Source organism: Nansenia antarctica (assembly GCF_963989245.1).
Source record: "Nansenia antarctica genome assembly, chromosome: 5".
Classification (NCBI taxonomy): domain Eukaryota; kingdom Metazoa; phylum Chordata; class Actinopteri; order Argentiniformes; family Microstomatidae; genus Nansenia; species Nansenia antarctica.
In genome coordinates, this window is record NC_137690.1 from 46,818,072 (window position 1) to 46,840,343 (window position 22,272).

Consider the following 22,272-nt stretch of genomic DNA (forward strand, 5'->3'; position numbering starts at 1 on the left):
AGATGACGAGGAAGACGATGGCTCGTCTCGGTAAGCTAGTTAGCTTGTTATTGGCTAACGATATCGTTACGTTAAAAGCCTTCTTACATTATTTTACGTTGTCATCAAAGCGATACTTATCAAATAGCTAAAAATGTTGTCTTAACGTTACAGTGCTAAGAAGGCGCGTTTTACTATGAGATGAGTGAAGCAAAGCAAAACTTTTGTACTCTGTACAAGTATTTATTTTTGTTTTTGTATTCTTTTGGTTGCCTAGTGCCTAGCCTACCTCATTTTACTCAGCAGTTTGCACCCTCTACTACTCTTTACATTACATTACATGCAAGTGATGCCAGAAATAAATCTGCAAAGTTCATTAAAATATCTATTTTTGAGTGAACAATCATTTTAATTGTCTTTATTTTTAGTTAGCACATGCCTACAACTTCAAGCTAAATTTAGAAGCTGATTTAGAAGATGATAGCTAAATAAGAGCGATTGAGTAATTGTGTGATAAGCTGTAATTTATGATCCGATTAGTCGACTAATCGTTAAAATAATCGGTGACTAGTCGACTATGAAAATAATCGTTTGTGGCAGCCCTAGTACAGTGGCTTCAGTTGCCTCTATAAAGGAGACGATTTGTAGTTTTTTGTTGAAGAGTTTGTAGTTCTAAATGATTGGCTGTGGTGTTGTTTATGGGTGTGTCTTTGAGTGTATTGATGGTTGTGTGTCCTGTGTGTAGATGCTGTGGTGTGTTTATGAGTGTGTGTTTGAGTGTATTGATGGTTGTGTGTCCTGTGTGTAGATGCTGTGGTGTGTTTATGAGTGTGTCTTTGAGTGTATTGATGGTTGTGTGTCCTGTGTGTAGATGCTGTGCCACTGTTCCTGAGGCTGCTGCACTCTCCTCACCAGAACGTGTGTGAGCAGGCTGTCTGGGCCCTGGGCAACATCATAGGTGAGTCTGTCTGTCTGTCTGGGGATCTGTCTGTCTGTCTGGGAGGTCTGTCGGTCTGTCTGTCTGTCTGGGAGGTCTGTCTTTCTGTCTGGGGGTCTGTCTGGGAGGTCTGTCTGTCTGGGGGTCTGTCTGTCTGTCTGTCTGGGAGGTCTGTCTGTCTGGGGGTCTGTCTGTCTGTGTGTGTCTGGAGGTCTGTCTGTGTGTGTCTGGAGGTCTGTCTGTGTCTGGGGGTCTGTCTGTGTGTGTCTGGGGGTCTGTGTGTGTCTGGGGGTCTGTGTGTGAATGGGGGTTTGTGTGTGTCTGGAGGTCTGTCTGCGTGTCTGGAGGTCTGTCTGCGTGTCTGGAGGTCTGGATGTCTGTCTGTTTGTCTGGGGGTCTGTCTGTCTGGGGGTCTAGCTTTCTGTCTGTCTAGGAGTTTGTCTGTCTGTCTGGGAGGTCTGTCTGGGGGTCTTTCTGTCTGTCTGTCCTGATGCACTTGATTGATACCAACTGTGTGTGTGTGTGTGTGTGCTCCCCCCAGGCGACGGCCCCCAGTGCAGAGACTATGTGATCAGCCTGGGGGTGGTGAAGCCCCTGCTGTCCTTCATCAGCCCCTCCATCCCCATCACCTTCCTACGCAACGTCACCTGGGTCATGGTCAACCTCTGCCGCCACAAGGACCCGCCTCCACCCATGGAGACCATCCAGGAGGTGTGTGTGTGTGTGTGTGAGGGAGAGAGAAAGAGAAAGAGAGAGAGAGAGACTTGGGCCATGGTCTACTGTTGCAACCTCAAGATCAAGAACCAGGCCAAAGATGTATGTGTTTGTTTGTGTGTGTGTGTGTGTGTGTGTGTGTGTGTGTGTGTGTGTGTGCTGCAGCAGCAGCAGCAGCTGGGGAGCGGGCCGGTTGCCGCACAGCTCGTGAAAGTTGTTTGAGAGTTTTTCGACATCTAAACCCAGGGTATCCGCGGTGTCTTGAAAAGTATTAAAAGTCGATAAATACATTTTGGGAAAATCAAGACCCTTATCACGATTTTATGAGGTCTTGAATTTTGTAGATATTTTTCTGAATTAGACTCTGTCCAAAGAGTTTGAGTCCTAAAAACTTTTAGTAAAAGTTCGTGAATTTATTAGTTTTATTAAAAAACAAAGATGAACCGGAAATTCTCTTGTATGATAGTGGTCTAGTCTATTGCGAACTAAAACTGTTAAGTTAAAGGTCTCACTGATGTAAACGGTTACAGCTCGAAGTGGCGGTGAGGTCTGGAAAAATATTGACAAGGTCTTTAAAAAGTCTTAGAAAGGTGTTGAAATTAACCTCAAGATTCCTGTATATACCCTGAAACCTAAATAACTTTTTATTAACATCTACCCACACGCACACCCGTTGTAACTGCCATCGTGTAGAAGATGCAACCAGTGCTTGGAAAACTCGCTGTGTGTGTGTGTGTGTGTGTGAGAGAGAGAACTGTCAGTGTGTTACTGATGTGTTGCAAGAATCATCTTGGACAGGGGTCGGCAACAGGCGGCCCGTGGGCCATTGCTGGCCCATCACCAATAATATTTGGCCCAGCAGATTATTTTGAGAATCCGCTCTTCTTTATTTTATTTTATTTTATATTTTTATTTTTTACAATATCGGACTGACAGTCCCACATATAGCGCCTATAATGTCCGAATAGAGAATCGACCTCCACCTGAATAATGCTTATTGTACTTTTATCCATGTTGAGAGTGAATGACACAGGGACAGACAATCAGGCAGCGAAGCGCACTGACGCTGAACCCCTCATGGTGAATCATAAGCAGGTGGACAACGCGTGGTGCTGAAATAGCCGACATGCGGTGTGTGGTTTGAAAGAAATAACACGAGCTCAGTAAACCATTCAAACGTAATGTTTACGTATATGTGACTGCAACACACATATGAACAGTAACAAAGCAAATTCTGTTTAATTTTCTGAAAAACATTGACAACAAAATCGGCGCAAACAAAAAGCAGAATCCGCTTGATCATGGAGGGCGAGGGGTGGTGGTGCATAGGCCTACTATACGCTCCTGAAACGACAGAGCAAACACGCTATTAGGGATAATAATTACAATGAGCCATTCATTCAAAATATACAAAATACAATTAGGTTATTAAATACAATAACGACGCGGCCCCGGGGTGCCGGAATAACGGTGCTGGGCTCGAGGAGCCAGACAGCTAGTCTGCCTGGCGATCTCCTCTGGGGCTGCCGGCCACGGGGTCGTGCGGCGGATCCTACGCAATAGGCAGGGGATAATTGGATGCTAGGTTGGGTTCAATTGGATACCAAATTGGGTAAAAAAGGGATAAAATCTGAAAAACTAATTTAAAAAAATAAATAAATACAATAACGACAGGCTTGGTGTACTCACTTAATGTGAAAAGTGGCATCTCCCATCGGTTTTTGCCGATATCTTGCTCGATATCTGGTGATATGGACGTCACTTTAATCCGCAGGCAGTTCTCAAGGTTTTTATGCATCAATCGATTCCTCTCGTGCGTCTTTATCACATTCATTGACGAAAAGGACGACTCGCATGTATAGAAAGGGAACATTGTGAGCACGTAAAATGTGAGTCTCACAACGGCTTTGCATTGATGAAACCAGGTAGGATGAACGTATAGTTCGCTGTCCATTCCTCTTTAAATGCCCTGTTTTCACCGTCAACTTTCCTCTTTAGACCTTTGGAGAGTGACATTATGCCTCTTTTGCTCGTCAGCAGGTTAAATGTTTAGCTAACTTTACACGCAAACAACCAATCCAATAATAATGTGACCTTGTCTGGGAGGAGGGGGGAATAATTATCAGAATAAAAGTAGCCTATGTTAAATAATTATTAGAATAAGTTAGGCTGCGCTACATCGTCAGTCCACACATTTATTATTCAAAAATATGGAAAAGGGTAAAACTACGTTTCAACCAGGGTTTCCGTTAGAAAAAATTGGTGCCGGTCAACGTGTCCGGGAAGATTTCAATGTGTCGGACAAACGGGAGAAATTCCGGTCATCATATTAAAATATAATATAGGTGTTTGTCGCGGTGATTAGCTGTTGTGTAGCCTATATAGGCCTATGCCATTTAATGTCTATTTCTCATCCGATACGATTAGATGCAAACTATATAATAATATAGGCTTTCATGATTCGCATGCGCTACTATGGCATATGTCCATGGCTGCACGCGCGCCACACTGGGCAGCCTAGTCACCTTTGCTACTTTGAATTACGACTGTAGGCTACTTTAAGATGTTTATTTCAATTGCATTAATGGGATTTGAGTATGTCTAGTTTAGTATGTCTACTAATTTTAAGTATGCCTAGTTTAGCTTTTGATGGCTATTTGAACGGACTGCATCGATCGATCAATGAACGGACTCCACATTACGTTAACTGAAGTGTGTTAAATAGTTTCACGACAGTAATGTAAGTTTTCTATATTCTCTTTCCAGTTTTACTCTTTTTATCAATAAACCACGTCTCGCTGATTGGGAAGGCATTAAGTCTAGCTGCCTGTCAAATCATACTTACTCGGACTCGGGAGTATGAGAATGAGGAGGATGTATCGGGGGGATACACACCCGTGGACTATTTCAACTTAGTGGCACAAATTAAACTCTAACACTATAGATAGACTAAATTGAACTAAAATGATGGACACCGACAGAATAACTGAGTGGGGGGAAGACAGGTCTCAAATGTGGAACAATTATAACATTTAATACATAAAGATAAAACATACACAAATATATAACATTGATATCCCTAAACTCAAATGTAGTGTGGTATTGTCAACCTAATCTAATCAATCCTAATCTAATGGTACCAGTACCGTATTTTCCGGACTATAAGTCGCTCCGAAGTATAAGTCGCATCAGTCAAAAAATGCGACACTAAGAGGAAAAAAACCATATATAAGTCGCACTGGACTATAAGTCGCATTTATTTAGAAATATATTTCACAAAATCCAAGACCAAGAACAGACATTTAATCTGGAAAGGCAAGTTTATTCAACTACACAATAGCATACAGAACAACAGGCTGAATAGAAGTCCGGTATGTTAACATAACACATTAACAGTTATTCAGCTACACAATAGCATAAAGAACATACCTGGGAAGCTGAATAGGCTAAATTAACATAACAAGCCAGCGAGTCCAACAAGCAAGTTACCAGTAAGCAAGTTCACCAAGCTACCGTTTGCTTAGCTTCAACAAGCTAATGTTTTAGATAACTTCTTCAGGGGTATAGCAGCAGCATATACCGTATTTTCTGGACTATAAGTCGCGGTTTTTTTCATACTTTGGCTGGTCCTGCGACTTATAGTCAGGTGCGACTTATATATCAATAATTCATAATCTCTGACTGACATGAACTGACATACGGTAATCTCTGACTGACATGAACCAAGGAGTAAATCCGCTAGCGCCTCATACACGATAGAATAGCCATTATACTTGACAATGTGGACATTAAACACGACAATGTGGACATTAAACATGATGTTATGGACCTTATACACAATGTTATGGACGTTAGAAACGATATTAAAGTCATTTATTCCTTCCAGAGGCTGTTTAACGTTGCAATGTTGTACCCGCGAGTAGCATTTTGCTACTTCCGGTAGCGCTTCATACGCGATAGAATAGCCATTATACTCGACAATGTGGACATTAAACACGACAATGTGGACATTAAACATGATGTTATGGACCTTATACACAATGTTATGGACGTTAGAAACGATATTAAAGTCATTTATTCCTTCCAGAGGCTGTTTAACGTTGCAATGTTGTACCCGCGAGTAGCATTTTGCTACTTCCGGTAGCGCTTCATACGCGATAGAATAGCCATTATACTCGACAATGTGGACATTAAACACGACAATGTGGACATTAAACATGATGTTATGGACCTTATACACAATGTTATGGACGTTAGAAACGATATTAAAGTCATTTATTCCTTCCAGAGGCTGTTTAACGTTGCAATGTTGTACCCGCGAGTAGCATGTTGCTACTTCCGGTAGCGCTTCATACGCGATAGAATAGCCATTATACTCGACAATGTGGACATTAAACACGACAATGTGGACATTAAACATGATGTTATGGACCTTATACACAATGTTATGGACGTTAGAAACGATATTAAAGTCATTTATTACCTTTTAGAGGCTGTTCAAAGTTTCATTTTTCCTCCGCGACGCCATGTTGTTAGCCCCGCGCTAGCTAGCGGACTTTACACTCGATAATACAAGTATTCCTTAACCTTTCAGAAGAAGTTTCAATGTGAATTATGTCCTTCCTGGGCTTACAAATCCTCTCATGTCTCTTCACAGTGCCAGACTAGAGTCAAGCTCAACAGGGTCTTCTTTCCCCGCTGATTCCGCCAAGCCCGTTCCCTTGAACCATGCGACTTATAGTCCAGTGCGACTTATATGTGGTTTTTTCCTCTTCATGGCCCATTTTTGGCCTGCTGCGACTTATACTCGGGTGCGACTTATAGTCCGGAAAATACGGTAGTTGTCACAAGCCCAGAGCGGCCCAGAGCGCCCTCTGTCGGCTGTAGACGGTAATGTTTACTCCTTGGTTCATGTCAGTCAGTATGAAATTATCAACCTGGTCTCACTAGGGCTGCCACGACTAGTCGCGACGACGTCGACTACCAAAATCGTCGCCGACATATTTGGTAATCGACGTCGTCGCATGTTTTTTTGGAGCTGAAATAAGAAAAAAAAAAAACTTTTTTTTTTCTTCATTTTTTCATTTATTAATTTTTTCCCTGAAGCTGCCACTGGCTAGCGTCTCCCAGTGTCTTTGATGTACATGCGCAGTGTCGGTCATCCGGGGCACACGTGACGTCCCCGGAAAAACAAACAGAGAAATGTCTTCCCGTCCTCGTACCTCTAAAGTGTGGGAGCATTTCAACCACAACGTTGGAAAAAACTATGTAAAATATACAATTTGCAAAGCTGAACTCGCTTATCATGGCAGCACGTCTATGATGCACGAGCATCTAAAAAGGAAGCACGTTGTGGCAGATGACGAGGAAGACGATGGCTCGTCTCGGTAAGCTAGTTAGCTTGTTATTGGCTAACGATATCGTTACGTAAAAGCCTTCTTTCGTTATTTTACGTTATGTGCTGTGCTGTAGGAGGAGGTGGTAGAAAAGTTTGACATCTCGCCTGCCAAAATAACGCACATTAGGGGCGTTTCCCCACACTATCAAAGCTGGCAAAATCTTTTCTGTGCATCCCTGCAACCTCCACCCCATCCGAGAGGATCTTCTCTGCAGCAGGGAACATCTGCTCTCAAAAGAGAGCAAGCCTCTCTCCAGAACATGTGGAAATGCTGACTTTCCTCGCTATGAATGAATAGTCCACACAGGAGAGAAACAATTTCTTTGCTCAGTCTCCTGCACTTTTCTTTGTTATGTTATTTGATTGAGACCAAACCTTTTCTCTACAAACATTTCTTTTTGTGGATAATTGCTCTTTTTTAGTTGCCTTAGTGCCTACCTCATTTTATTTTGCAGCACTATTCAATACATTTAAAATGTATGTTTGATGCCAGAGATGAGTGAAGCAAAGCAAAACTTTTGTACTCTGTACAAGTATTTATTTTTGTTTTTGTATTCTTTTGGTTGCCTAGTGCCTAGCCTACCTCATTTTACTCAGCAGTTTGCACTCTCTACTACTCTTTACATTACATTACATGCAAGTGATGCCAGAAATAAATCTGCAAAGTTCATTAAAATATCTATTTTTGAGTGAACAATCATTTTAATTGTCTTTATTTTTAGTTAGCACATGCCTACAACAACAACTAACAACTTCAAGCTAAATTTAGAAGCTGATTTAGAAGATGATAGCTAAATAAGAGCGATTGAGTAATTGTGCGATAAGCTGTAATTTATGATCCGATTAGTCGACTAATCGTTAAAATAATCGGTGACTAGTCGACTATGAAAATAATCGTTTGTGGCAGCCCTAGGTCTCACACGGCAGAATTCTGACGTGAGATCGCATCCAAACGTCGAATTCCGACGTGACATTTGCATCCAAACGTCGAATTCCGACGTGACATTTGCATCCAAACGTCGAATTCCGACGTGACATTGGGGTAGCTCGTTCTGATAGCGCAGGGGTGCGCCTGTTATGTGCGCCTGTCGGGGCTTCTCTCGGGATTATTCCATTTTGAATTGCACTTGCATTAATTAGTTAGGCCACATTTAGGGTTAGGGTTAAGGTTAGGGTTAGGGTTAGGGTTAAGGTTAGGGTTAGGGTAACCATAGGGTTTCCAATTCAAAATGGAATAATCAAGAGAGAAGCCCCGACAGGCGCACATAACAGGCGCACCCCTGCGCTATCAGAACGAGCTACCCCAATGTCACGTCGGAATTCGACGTTTGGATGCAAATGTCACGTCGGAATTCGACGTTTGGATGCAATCTCACGTCAGAATTCGACATTTGTCCATAAACGTCGAATTCTGACGTCTGCCGTGTGAGACCAGGCTGGAAATTATATATATATATAGACATATAAGTCGCACCTGACTATAAGTCGCAGGACCAGCCAAACTATGAAAAAAAGCGCGACTTATAGTCTGGAAAATACGGTAGCCCAGGTTGTCGATAGTAGCGCACATGGAGATGGACGAATGTAGAGGAGGAAAGTTCAATGGAAACTCCTGGAGTAGAAGAGGTAGCCAGGGGGATGTTGTACTCTGAATCTCCCGACTCAGGGCTGGAACGGGCACGGCAGGCTCAATCAATGAACGGGGTTGAGATGGCTAGCGTCCTTTACTAGCCGCATCTCACGGCCCTCGGTGGTCATTCACTGTGCTCTAGCACATCCAAAACACGCAGAACAATAACCGTGACTCCTGTCACTGCAGTGGTTTTATTTAGACTAGATCAAACTGAATTAACCGACGAATTTCTCTCAACTACTCCCGAAAGGTACCTTCACTCTCCGCAAACCACGAACTACTCGCGCCGTTGTGAGACAGGGTTGCCAGATGGGGTGGGTTACCGCCGAATGGGCTACTGGGTTTAGCGGTTATTTAGCGGACTAGTTAGGCTGTAAATTGTCAATCCCATCTGGCAACCCTGCCGCTGTTTGTTCATCGCGTAGGCTAGTCTACACATTAATAATCAAATAAAAAAATATAGCCTATATATTCGTCTTTTTTAATGTAGAAGGAATCAGAATATGTGACAAATTAATTTTAGCAAATTGTATTCAAATTGTGCTTAGAGGGAATTATTTTCACCGGACATTATGACCGAAGAGGTTTAAATATGTCGGACTTCAACAGATTTTACCGGACAAAGACCGGTAATTACCGGTTAACGGAAACCCAGGTTTCAACGTTGTTGAGAATCACAACACAAACTCGCTAGTCAAGCCAAAATACTGCAACGTAATGGATTGGACTGCTACCTAGTTAACTAGAACACTACTTTACATTGTTAGCAGGCTCACAAAACAAGCTGTGTTAGTTGACTAGCGATGTGTACATTTTTCGAAAGAAAAGTCAAAGCATTAGAACGTGTCACATTTTTTAACAATCAATTACTTAAATTAGCCTTTGATTATGTTCGGGCCCGCCATCTAGTGGCTACATTTTTGGTGGGCCCGCGGCCAAACTTAGTTGCCGACCCCTGATCTAGGAGGTGTGTGTGTGTGTGTGTGTGCAACCTGTGTCATGGTCAACCTTTGCAACCGTCAAAGACGTGAAGACCCAGGGCGAACACAAATACTGTGTGTTTGTGTGTGTGTGTGTCTTGGTATGTGTGAGCGGGGGTGTCGGTGTGTTACTAATGTGTGTGAAGTGTTGAGTGTGAATCCTTCTCTCTCTCCAGAGTCTCCTCCAGCCTCTGGTCATGCGAGAGCGCAGGGGGAATGATCCGTGGCTGGCTGGGTGGGTGAGAGCAGAGTAGGGGAGGGGGGTTAGGGTGGATTACGACCCAGCAGGGGACCTCCAAAGCCGGGTAAAGGAGGGCAGATTTAGAGCTTTGGCCCTGGAGGTCTGTGGAGGACGGCCTCCTGCTGAGTAAATAATACAGGACAGCGTCTCTCTGGAGCGCTGATGAGTGGTGATTAAGAATCCTTCTGATATCCCACTGATATCCCTCTTTTCCATTGTTATTTTGTCTCACTAATTGTCTCTCTCTCTCTCTCCCTCTTTCTCTTTCCCTTTCTCTTTCTCTCTCTCTCTCTCTCTCTCCCCCTTCCTCTCTCTCTCCCTTCCCCTTCCCCTCTCTCTCTCTCCCTCCCCCTTCCACTCTCTCTCTCCCTCCCCCTCTCTCAGATCCTACCAGCTCTCTGTGTGTTGATCCACCACACCGATGTGAATGTGAGTATGAAAGAACGACCGTCATTCCTACCCGAATAATAAAATAATAATAACAATAATAATATCTACAATTGAGCTAACGCTTTTATACAAAGCGGCCTATATTGCAGTGAGTGTATAAAATGTTTCAGTATATAAGGTCCCAGTGGGAATCGAACCCACAACCTAAGCGTTGTTAGTGCCGTGAGACACACAGCCACACCGGAGTCTGTGTGTGTGTGTGCGTCACTGTTTGGAAGGTGGCTGACCTGTTGACCTGTGTGTGTGTGTGTGTGTGTGTAGATCCTAGTGGACACTGTGTGGGCCCTGTCCTACCTGACAGACGCGGGTAACGAGCAGATCCAGATGGTGATTGACAGCAGCATCGTGCCTCACCTGGTCCCCCTGCTCAGCCACCAGGAGGTCAAAGTTCAGGTACGCCCCCCCCTCTCCCTCCGTTTCTCCCTCCCTCTCTCTCTCCCTCCCTCACTTCCTCTGTTTCTCCCTCTCTCTCTCACTCCCTCACTTCCCGCCTCCCTCCCTTTCTCTCCTCTCCCCTCCCCTCCCTCTGTCCCCTCCCCTCCCCCTCCTTCGGTGGTTGGCTTTTCAAAGTAAAGCAGCTGACTTCAGGGCTGATGGACCATGCGTCCACACCACTCTGCTCTGCTTGGTCGCGGCTCGGTCTTCTCTGTGTCGGCGCCCCAGTGGTGAAACGAGCTTCCTACCACCGTCACCACGGTCTCTCTTTAGGGGACGACCAGGGTCCAGCTGTTCAACTTTTAATCTGGATCAGAATGATCCGGGATCAGATCTGAGCTGGCTGATTTCCCCTCCTACACGACTCAAAAGCAGCCAGATAAGATCCTGGCTCCTGGATCCTGGATCGAAAACAAGGAATCAGGATCATTCTGATCCAGGTTAAAAGTTGAACAACTGGGATAGTTGCATAAATGACTTAAATGTGATTAAATGGGTGGAGAATTTGGAGCACAGGTCTTCTTCGAAGGGTGTCTTTGTAAGGGGAGGATGGACCCATCCCTCCTGTCAGTCTTCACTGCCTCTAGCCCCATAATTCTATATATTCTCAATCAAGCAGAAATGCCCTAGAAAGCAGCATGTCGTGAGCTTAGAATTATAAGGTTCTATCTCCGTTTAGGGTAGTTCAGAGATATTGAGCGTCAAAGTTTTTACATTCCATTATATTTTTTTGAGATGGAACCTTTGTATTTGATTTAGGGATGTCCCGATCCGATATTGATATCGCATATCGCCTCGATATCGGTCCTGAATGCTGGATCGCAGGTCGCACCAGAAAAAAAATAGGCAGCGATCTGGGGCTTGCGATCTGGCGTGTCACTCACGTGATGACAACAGTAGTAGTCAGTGGTCACGGGCATGAGAGTTGGCTAGTAGCTACCTGTGTGTAATGAGTCTGACAATGTCATGATGCTAGCTGGTGAAATCATAAACCATTTGCTTACGTAATTTTTCGTTTGTTTACATAGTCTGAAACTACAGATGGTAAGCTTTCAAATGATGCGTCATACATTGAAATCGGAAAAAGATTCAAGACGACACGAGTATTTGAATGTTTGTTTGTATCAATGTTTTGCTCAAGAATGGTGACTGCTAAAAACGCAGCTAACAGCTAGCGGCTAACGTTTCGTTCTAAAACGAAAGTATTGACACCCCTTCGATTCTGCGACTGGTTTCTGGTCTCACCAGCGGGCGTCTCTAGGCTACACTTTTAAAAAGGGTGCGATAATTGATTTGCCATTTGTATGAGAAGATAAATAGAATAAAAACATGAAGGCACTAAAACTCGAAATCTGACAGTAACGAATTTTTTTTCTACAATGCTGAATGCTGCAGTTTAAATTGTTTTAACTTTAAACCAGTTGGTCACTGAGTACTGCAGAGTACTGTTTTTGTTGCTTGAATAAAGGCTGGCAGTCTTTAATAGCCAACTGTTGTTGTGGACTTTATACTGGGGAAGTATTTGTTATTATTCAGGAGTAAAACAATAAATACAAATATCGGATTGATATCGGTATCGCAGATACCTGAAGCCCAGGGGCCCATTCCACTAAGGTCGATTATCTTCTAAGCCTCGATAAAGTTCTAAGCCTCGATAATGTTAGCTTGCGTTCGGTTCCATCAATGTGGCTCAAATAATTCGCTGCTTGGTTGAGCTCCTTCTGAGTCAGATATAATTAGCCTGGTCGCGACCAGGCTAAAACACTGGCTAAAGTAAGACGCGCGTCAAAAAAGGCTCACAGGCGGAAACTACATCCCGAACGACAGTTCCTCTTTTAGGAAATATTAGTTCCCACGTCACACGAGATAGATAGATTAGATAGTTTGACTGTGTGATAGATAAGATAATTTGATATTTTGAAAGTGTGATCGATCGATAGATAACTTGATATTTTGAAAGTGTGATAGATAGATCGATAGATCAATAAATAAAAGAGTGTAGAAAAAAAAAGTTATTGTCTCAACTTGCATTGCTGTCATCACAGCGGTCTGGCTGGCGCAGTGGTTAAGGCAGCCAGCTCGAGTTCCAAAGGTTGCGTGTTCGAGACTTGACTTGAAGTCACTTGAAGTGATTATTTTTATTTTTTTACATTTAACCGAAGATTTCATGCAAAGGCTTCAAACACCATTGTAATAGTGTCAGTTCTTGTGAATTAGCCTGCACCATCATTTTATAGCCTACATACTTTATTTTAGATGAGATTTTAGATTAGATTCAGACAACGAAATGCAGTAAAAAGTGCGTCCGAAGAGGGATTCGAACCACGTCTAAAAATGACGAATAAATCCTATGGCAGCGGTCGATACCACTATGCCATCGTGACGATATGTCGGTTTGTAGCCTGCTGCTGATATCACCACAGTAGTAATATTCATTTATTAAAATATGAACATATAACAATAACTGGGGCTAGTATGACCTACGCATTTAATCTGTCAGCAATTTCTTGCCAAACCATTTCCCTCGCCTTGTTAATTGCGGCAGTATTGCACTATTTTACATCTTATTTTTCCGTCTTCATAAAAATCAATAATTCGGAATGCTGCGCAAATGTAGTACCCCTGCAGAGTGGAGTATCTTCATTTCGACAGATCGACTCTTCGGGGCTCTGTCTGCGTGCACGCGCCCATATCGAAGATTTGTAAGCCTGTCTTCTGTGAACACTGATGACACAAGGCTGATCCTCGTTCGAGGAATCACCTGAGGCTTGAATTCCAATCCCGAGTTGCCTGATCGCCGCATTTATTTCAATCGCCGATATACTAAGCCACCTTTAGTGGAATGGCCCCCTGGTATCGGTATCGGTAGTGAAAAAATGGGATCGGGACATCCCTAATTTGATTAATTACTAACTAAAAAAACTTTTTAAAATAACACCACACAGGCATTAATAAACACCAAATGGATCAGATTATGTAAAAAAACTGGAGATAGAACCTTATAATTCTAACGTTACGATGTGTGTGTGTGTGCGTGTAGACGGCGGCCCTGCGGGCGGTGGGGAACATTGTGACGGGGACAGACGAACAGACCCAGGTGGTGCTGAACTGTGACGCCCTGGGACACTTCCCCTCCCTGCTCACACACCCCAAGGAGAAGATCAACAAGGTACCACACACACACACCACACACACCACACACACACACCATGGAGAAGATCAACAAGGTCACACACACGTGAGCGCCAGTGGCTGAGCGTGGAGGTGATGATATCAGAGGCTGGTGCAGTGTGTGACTGAGGGTGTGTATGAGGCTAGTCAGGTGATCACCTACGGACCAACATCAACATCAAGAGGACGTCAGCAGCTGTGTACTAGTTAGTGTAGTGGTGGGTGGTGGTCTGGGACAGTGGGATGTGTGTGTGTGTGTGTGTAGTACCACTGGGCGCTGACAGAGGGCGCTGAAGACCTACGGGTCTTTTGCTGATAAAGGAGTGCATCTGAGGCCTGTCACTCGAACAGAGGCCCCGCCCCCCCGGGCTGTGACTTGACCGATGATTAGAGCCTCAGACTCCGCCCCCTGCCCCGCCTCCCCGGCTCCTCGCCTCGACCGGGGGCCACGCTGCTCCCAGCAGGCCCCCGGAGTCTGATCCAGCTCAGCACACACACACTCACACACTCACACACTCACACACACACACACACACACACACACACACTCACACACACTCACACTCACACATACACTGAGAGAGCAGTCTAGGGCCCTGATGTATGTGTGTGAGTGTATGTACACACACACACACATACTCTCACACACACACACACACACACATACTCTCACACACTCACACACACTCACACTCACACACACACTCACTCACTCACACACACATACACTCACACACACACACATACACTCACACACATACTTCAGGACCCTAGACTGCTCTCTCACACACACACACACCATGGCGCTAGACTGCTCTCTCACACACACACACTCACACATCAGGGCGCTAGACTGTTCTCACACACACACACACACACACACACCATGGCGCTAGACTGTTCTCTCTCTCTCACACACACACACACTTATCTTGGTTAATGATCCACAGATCATGATCCACAGATCTACGCAGCGTAGTAGTGTCTGTAGACGGGAGGCTTTCGCTGACTCGTGCTGCGTGGTGTGTTCCCTCCCTCCCCCACTAGGAGGCAGTGTGGTTCCTGTCCAACATCACAGCAGGCAACCAGCAGCAGGTGCAGGCCGTCATCGATGCCAAACTGGTGCCCATGATCATCCACCTGCTGGACAAGGTGTGTAAGCGCGCTCTTCTGGTTGACTCCTCACGTTGTCTCTGCAGGTAGGGTCGGAGAACAGCCCTGCTGCCACGTCAGGGTTGGCTGGTCTGAAGGTCCCAGATACAGGGCTCCCACGGGTCCTTGAAGAAATCCTTGAAAGTTTGTGAATTTGAGAAAAAGAAATCACGGTCTTAAAAGTTTTTGAAAATAGACATGGGTCATTGAAAGTGCTTGAATTCCCTCTCTCTCTCTCAAAATAAAAATAAAAAAATATTCTAAAATGTTTTACTTAGCTCGTCAACTAGTTCTGTCTCAAACTATGCCGTGTTGAGTCCTTGAATTTGAGGGAATTGAGTCTTGAAAGTCCTTGATAGGTGCTTGAATTTGATGTTTCAGAATGTGTGAGAACCCTGCAGATAGGTGTCAGCAAGATGGTGATGGATCCATGTTCAGAGTCCGAATAATGTTTTATTTATTATTGCACTCATTGCAATGTAAGTCGCTTTGGATAAAAGCGACAGCTAAATGATCTATGTTATTTGGTCATGTATGTTTGCACATACAGGAAATTGACTGTATGTGATATACGCAAAAATAATTTAAAAGACCATAGCAACAAACCCCAGGTTTCCCACCTGTTATGCTTATTTCAGATCTGCCCTTTTTGCAGGGTTTGACGCTTACCTTTTCCCCAGGTAGCACTGTGCTACCATGTCAAAATTTTTTGTAGCACACCAATAATTTCAGTAGCACAATGAAAATTGCGCAATTTTCGTATGACGACAACAAATTATCATAATCATAACATATCAGAATTATCATAACCGGCTCTTGGCCATAATAAAAATGGAGACTCACACAATGTAAAGGGGAAGTCAGAATATTCATTTATTAATAAATGATTCATGAATAAATAAATAATTAAGCCCAGGCTTTCATATAAAATTCATAAATTCTGAGCAATTAAATGCAAAGAATGTCTGTGGTCAGGCAGTCTTGATAATCTGGTCGCCTGGCCCGCTTAGAGCTATCAAGCCATCTTTCAACCGCTGGACTTGGATCAAACTGCTCAAGCGGAGTGTGACATATTCTTCCAACACAAGAGACTCAAACAAATGTGTTGCCACTTAATTAAAAATGTTTTCAAGGTTAAGAGTATGGAGATTGTAATGCAACTATGAATGGTTGTGTTCATGAGTATTTATTTAAAGTGTAGTATTTATTAAGTGTATAGTATTTATAGTGTACAGTATTTATGTATATGGTAGTGTTATCATAGGCTTATTTATTTAGTGCATAGTATTTATAGTTTACAGTAGGTAGTAATTATTTATGTATAGTGTAGCGTTATGCATTTACACTCACCTGTGTGGCATACAATGGATGGGTATGATGTGAGGCCCTGCCTCTCGCTGAAGATGGGCTATCACCCCCCCCTGCCTGCCCATGTTCACTGCGGCCCCATCAGCACCAAACGACACACACTTCTGCATCCATGCCGCTCCATCACCTTCACAAACAGCTGCAAAGGCAGCCTTTGTGGCCTTCAGAACCCCTTTACAGAAAAAAACACAATTAGAAAAACACAATAGTCTCCAAAACCAAATAGACTAATTACAACTTACATAAATTAAGACTATTAAAAAAAAACGTACCATGGGCATGTTCGAGGGCTTGTTGTCCCACCAGAAGGTTCACAGGCTTCCCGTTGTCAAGAAGACGTACATATACAATCTCACACTCTGTGTTCGTGATGTCCGTGTCCCCGTCTATCAGTACGGCGAGATAGTGTGCGGAATTGATCTTCACAGCAAGGTCTTCTCTCATGGCATCCGCTATCTGCCCGATCATGTCAGCGCATCGTTTGTCATTACTATAGGTTGGATTTAATTCAACGCCATTTTTCTTGTGAAGGGCGAATCATTTGTGGAATTTAATAAATGGGATCTCTTCTTTTGCCACGTAGTAAGCGATGTTAAACTTTAACTTGAGCTGTCTTTTAATTTCCTCACTGGAGCTAGCCTTCTGGCGTCCAACAGCTTTCTCAAGGGGCTTGTTCTGAGCTGACATGAAAGCTTCCCTGCATTTCACATGTTTGCGAGACAGACCATGTTTTTTCACTGTGTCGCGTTTCAGCTGTGCGTCTCCTGACACAAACGCGGTCTTTCCAGCTAACTTCATGTGGGCGACACACCACTTGCAATACATCTTCCCTTCCTTCAGCAACAGCCACGGGAAAGATGTTTGCCACTCGGCACTGTACCTGTAGACCTTTGTCACTTTTGTCAGACCAGACTTCGCGTTGGCAGTGGCAACGCCATTATCACCGCGTGGATAATGACCTTCCCCCTCCCCTGACACACTTTCTGACCGGGCGCTCTCCTCCTCGCTTTCCCCGTCTCTGTTTTCTTCGTCACTCTCGTCTCCAGCTGTAATGTTGACTCCACTACCCCCCTCTACCTCCTCTCTGTCTGGAACGGTGCTAACATTAGCCTTGCTAAAGTATGCGGTAATCGGATTCATTTTAACAGCGGTCTTTTTCTGACAGGATTTTCAAATGTAAATGCGAGCTTGTTGTGCTTGCGGGTCACGTGTCTGTTTTTTTTCTTCTTCTGTTTTCAAAGGATTGCATTGGTTTAGATGCGCTGTGATCTTATTAACGAACATAAGATTGACTGCGCATGACAGTAGTTCATTTTTTTTTCTTTTTTTTTTTTTTGTCGCACTGGTGCGATTGAATGTATTTCCAAGTCGCACAGAAATATATTCACTCGCAAATGCGACCAAAACAGTCGCACTGTCGAACCCTGCCTTTTTGTCTGAAAGGGCAAAAACGCTCTGCTGTATTTCTGTCTTTCACTGTCAAAACAATGCCACAGAATAGTAACGTGATGAGGATGATGATCGCGGGGGGAATGTGAGATGTTAAATGTGAGATGTTGTTTTCATCCCCAGGGAGACTTTGGCACCCAGAAGGAAGCGGCGTGGGCCATCAGCAACCTGACAATAAGCGGCAGGAAGGACCAGGTGAGCAGAACCAACTTGTTTAGTAGAGTAAAACCCCCCCCCCAAAAAAGCACAGCAGAGTTCACGAGTTAAACAGTAGTGTGGTTTCTCATTTTTGTGGATCCACAACGAGCTTCAATCCCCCTCCTGTCCCCTAGGTGGCGTACCTGATTGAGAAGCAGGTGATCCCTCCCTTCTGCAACCTGCTGACGGTGAAGGACGCCCAGGTGGTGCAGGTGGTCCTGGACGGCCTCAGCAACATCCTCAAGATGGCCGACGACGAGGCAGAGACCATCGCCAACCTCATCGAGGAGTGTGGAGGTGAGGCGGCCTGGACGACTCCTCAACACGGCTCCTGGCTGACCCCTATTCCCACCCCCCCCTACCCTTTGGCTACTTCTTTAAAGTAACCATATATACACCATACATGTACAGTTGAAAGAATAGAAAATACAGTGGACAGAATTGTGGATACTGGATATGATTTTTATAGGTTGCTGAAACAAACAGCTCCTGGTCAGGAGGTTGTCGGCGCTCCAAAGCATGTTGTCGGATCGAAAACAACGGAAAAACTTAACCAACTCTCTTCCCTCCCCTCCCCTCCCTCCCTCAGGACTGGAGAGGGTGGAGCAACTCCAGAACCATGAAAATGAGGACATCTATAAACTGGCCTATGAAATTATCGATCAGTTCTTCTCATCCGATGATGTGAGTTTGGGTTGTACATCCGTTGTACCAACCATACTGTCTGGAAGGTCTCATGCGCCGTATTGTGGAACATATGGAGCCTAAGAACCAGTGTTAATTTTCGTCAATGACTAAAACTTAGAAGGATATAAATGTGACTAAAATGAATGTGCATTTTTGTTTAAAGATCAGGACTAAATGTAAAATAGCCTGCCAAAATGAACACTGCTAAGACCACATGTCAACATATAACATATACAAATGTGTCACGTTCCAATGCTTTGGTCGTCATATCGGGGTCTGATGTAAGGACTTTTCTTTCGAAAAATTTGAATACATTTCCGTGTTGTTGAAAATCAACGACACAACGCTAGTCAACTAACACAGTTTGTTTTGTGAGCCTGCTAACAATGTAAAGTAGTGTTCTAGTTAACTAGATAGCAGTGGGGGATTACTCAGCCCAATCCATTGCGTTGTTGCAGTATTTTGGCTTGACTAGCAAGTTTGTGTTGTGATTCTGAACAACGTCGAAAAGTAGTTCTGTGTTTCAAAAGAAAAGTCCGACATTTTGAAGGCTGATATGCGGACCGAAAGACTAGAACGCGTCACATATGTCAACATAGAACGTATACAAATATGTGATGTGTGTGTACAGGGGAGACTGACGGAGTGAGTTGTGATTGTTTGTGTGTGTGCAGATTGATGAAGACACCAACCTGGTCCCAGAGGCCATCCAGGGAGGAACATACGGCTTCAACTCCTCCACCAACGTGCCAGCAGAGGGGTTCCAGTTCTAGAAGGCCCTCCGAGGATTCTGGAGTTTTGTTTCGCGATGCAGCACTCTGTTCAACATAAAAACAAATTAGGAGAGAAAGAGAGAGAGAGAACGAGAGAGAGAGAGCGAGAGAGCGCGCGCGAGAGAATGTGAGAGAAATTAGATCCATTGTGCTTGGCTCGTGGGATCCATGGCTGCATCTTATTCTGAAAGAAAAATGTGTGGATTTCGTTTGGCATTCCGGGGGAACCAGCCCATATGAAGTTTGAGATGGCGAGTGGGTGCGAGAGTGAGAGTGAGTGACTACATGTTGCAAAAAACAAACATCAACATCCAATGCGTTGAGAGACACGCTCCGACGTAACTTACCACGTTACCGGTAGCTGTCCTCTTCTAAAAACTGAAAACTTCTACGACGACTTCTACGAAACTAAAATGTGACGTCCAGCCCGGGGAGGACTATAAAGACGTCAAGAAATCAAGAAATTTGGTGGCAACAAAAAACACAATAAAAAACAAAACAATCAACAATAATAAAAAAAGAAAACAAGCGTAAGATGAACCATATCACAATTCCGCGGTCCTCCCGACCAGAGGGGGCGCATCTCCCCCCCCCCAATCGGCCACGCTATCAGACGTGTGAATGGACCCAGTGTGTATGAATGTCTGGACTCAGTGCTGAGGAGCCAGGTTCATCTCCTCCAATCAGAGGCCCTCGTTGGGGGGCGTCTCCCCCGCCTCCCCCCTACACCCCCACCCCACCCCCACCCCCACCCAGTGACGAGGGGCGGGGCTCGGAGTCCAGCGACGTTTTGTCGTCGCGTGTGAGAGAGAGAATGGACGACTGGTGAGTGCGTGCGTGACTGGAGTGTGCAAGACTGGATGAGAACGCATGCAGAGAAGAAGAAGATTAAAAAAAGAGAAATACATACAACTTAGAGCAACAAAACCGAGGAAAACGCAGACGGGAGGAGGAGGAGGAGGAGGAGTAGTAGTAGAAGAAGAAGTAGTATTCCGCCTTCGAAAGAGGCGGTTTGACAAAGTCCCTGAGAGGAAGAGAACTTCGGGAAATGACAAAAACAACAACAATGTCATCACAAGGATTTTTTTGTTTTGTTTTAATTGTTATTAAGTTTAGTATTAATTGACACTGGACAATGCTGTTGGTTGGTGGAGCAGGGGGGCGTTGTATGAAGATGCATTTGGTGGCTTTTGGGCTTTTCTTTCTGCCTCCAGTGTGTAACTTTATTTTTTATTTTTATTTTCCTGCTTTTACTTTCATTGCTTGTGTAAAGGTGATTAAGGATCATATACCCCCCACCATAACAAGACCGTTGCACCAGATATGGGTTTGATGCTGTGAAAAATCTGACATCCATCATCGTCACTGTCAACCAAATGACTTCTATACTCCCCTAGCATGATTCCATGATTTCTTTTTCTTTCTCTTGAAGCAAAAATCACTGCTTCTGCAGTATTGTTGCCATAGCTTTGACTTATAGCGAGGGGGGAAATGAGAAATATGGCCATTTTATGTAACTTTGTGATTCATAACCTTTGCATGTACTAAACTATAGCACAGTTCATTTTAGGGTTTTTTAGTTTCCTCAGACTGGACACAGTGTTTTTCTTTTTTTTCCTTTCCTGTTTTGTAAACTGTGCTGTTGAAATGTGACATGTCTTCTCCCATCGCCCTACGGACTTCACTGTCTGATTCACAGAAAAAAAACTAAACAGTTTTGCACATGTACTGCAGAGACTGAGGCCTGGAGTGGTTGGAAAGGTGTGTGTGAGGTTAAGACTCCCAAATCAGACCTGCCAACACCTTCTACAACACGCGTCATCCACTTAGAGTAAGTAGCCATGATAAATCCATGTTGAGCCATTTTAAGGGACTATTTGTCGATTATTATTTTTTTTTAAGAAGGCAATAATTTATCTGGTTTTGGGAGTACCCCTGAGTTAGGGGGATGGTAAAAATGACACCCCTCATATCTCACGGTGCAAGGTAGCCTACAGGTATATATGTGGGCTCTTCTTACTAGAAACCCTTAAATGACCCATGAACAAGTTTGCTGTTCTTCATTACCTCTGAAATCCTTGCTTCCCGCCCCCAGTCTTCCCCCTCTACCATTTACGTCACCCCCCCCCCCCCATCTCTCCTACCCTCCCCAAATATTTTCTTTGTGTTAATTTCAAAACACTGTAGTAATTGATTACACTTTGTGGTCATAACCTTCTGTTGAACTTTTTTTTTTTTTTTGCAGCATTCCTTGTTAGCAAAGATGTGGTTTCAAAATATTAAAAAAAGGAAATGGAGGAAGTGGTGGCGGCTTGCTTAACCTGTTGGATTTAGACTACACAGGCTAGGTTGTCTTCAAGAGAATAAATAGTGAAACCCATCTCTCTTTCTGTGGTCTTCATTTCAATGCATGTTTCCTAGAGAGGCACGACACTGAGAAATAACGTATTTGATTCTTTTATTTTTTTTGCTCTGGTTAGCTCGTTCAGTGCCGTGGGTGAATAAGGTCGTCCAAATTGTCAATGTTCTGGATTGCCACGGCTGACTTTATTCACTTTTTTTGTTGTTGTTATTGTTGTTGTTGAATTATGAGGCTTCGTGTTGTAGCCGATCGAAGTATTGTTCCTAGGTAAATACCACATAAAACGCTTTGGTAGGTGGTGAGTTTTCCTGAATTCAGGTACAGTTAGGTCCACATATATTTGGA

The 22,272-nt window shown here is 44.0% G+C and overlaps 1 protein-coding gene across 1 annotated transcript in view; it reads left to right on the top strand.

Annotated features, from left to right (window-relative positions):
• Positions 1-21,938, top strand: part of kpna4 (karyopherin alpha 4 (importin alpha 3)) — a 30,923-nt gene extending 8,985 nt beyond the window's left edge. Inside the window, exons 8-17 of the mRNA XM_080531190.1 lie at positions 851-937; positions 1,458-1,627; positions 10,267-10,311; positions 10,594-10,725; positions 13,808-13,936; positions 14,986-15,090; positions 18,031-18,102; positions 18,240-18,402; positions 18,695-18,789; positions 19,467-21,938. Of these exons, the coding sequence (XP_080387316.1) occupies positions 851-937; positions 1,458-1,627; positions 10,267-10,311; positions 10,594-10,725; positions 13,808-13,936; positions 14,986-15,090; positions 18,031-18,102; positions 18,240-18,402; positions 18,695-18,789; positions 19,467-19,565 (1,097 nt within the window). The 3' untranslated portion in view covers positions 19,566-21,938. The remainder of the gene's footprint in view (positions 1-850; positions 938-1,457; positions 1,628-10,266; positions 10,312-10,593; positions 10,726-13,807; positions 13,937-14,985; positions 15,091-18,030; positions 18,103-18,239; positions 18,403-18,694; positions 18,790-19,466) is intronic.
• The last annotated feature ends 334 nt before the right edge of the window (positions 21,939-22,272 follow it).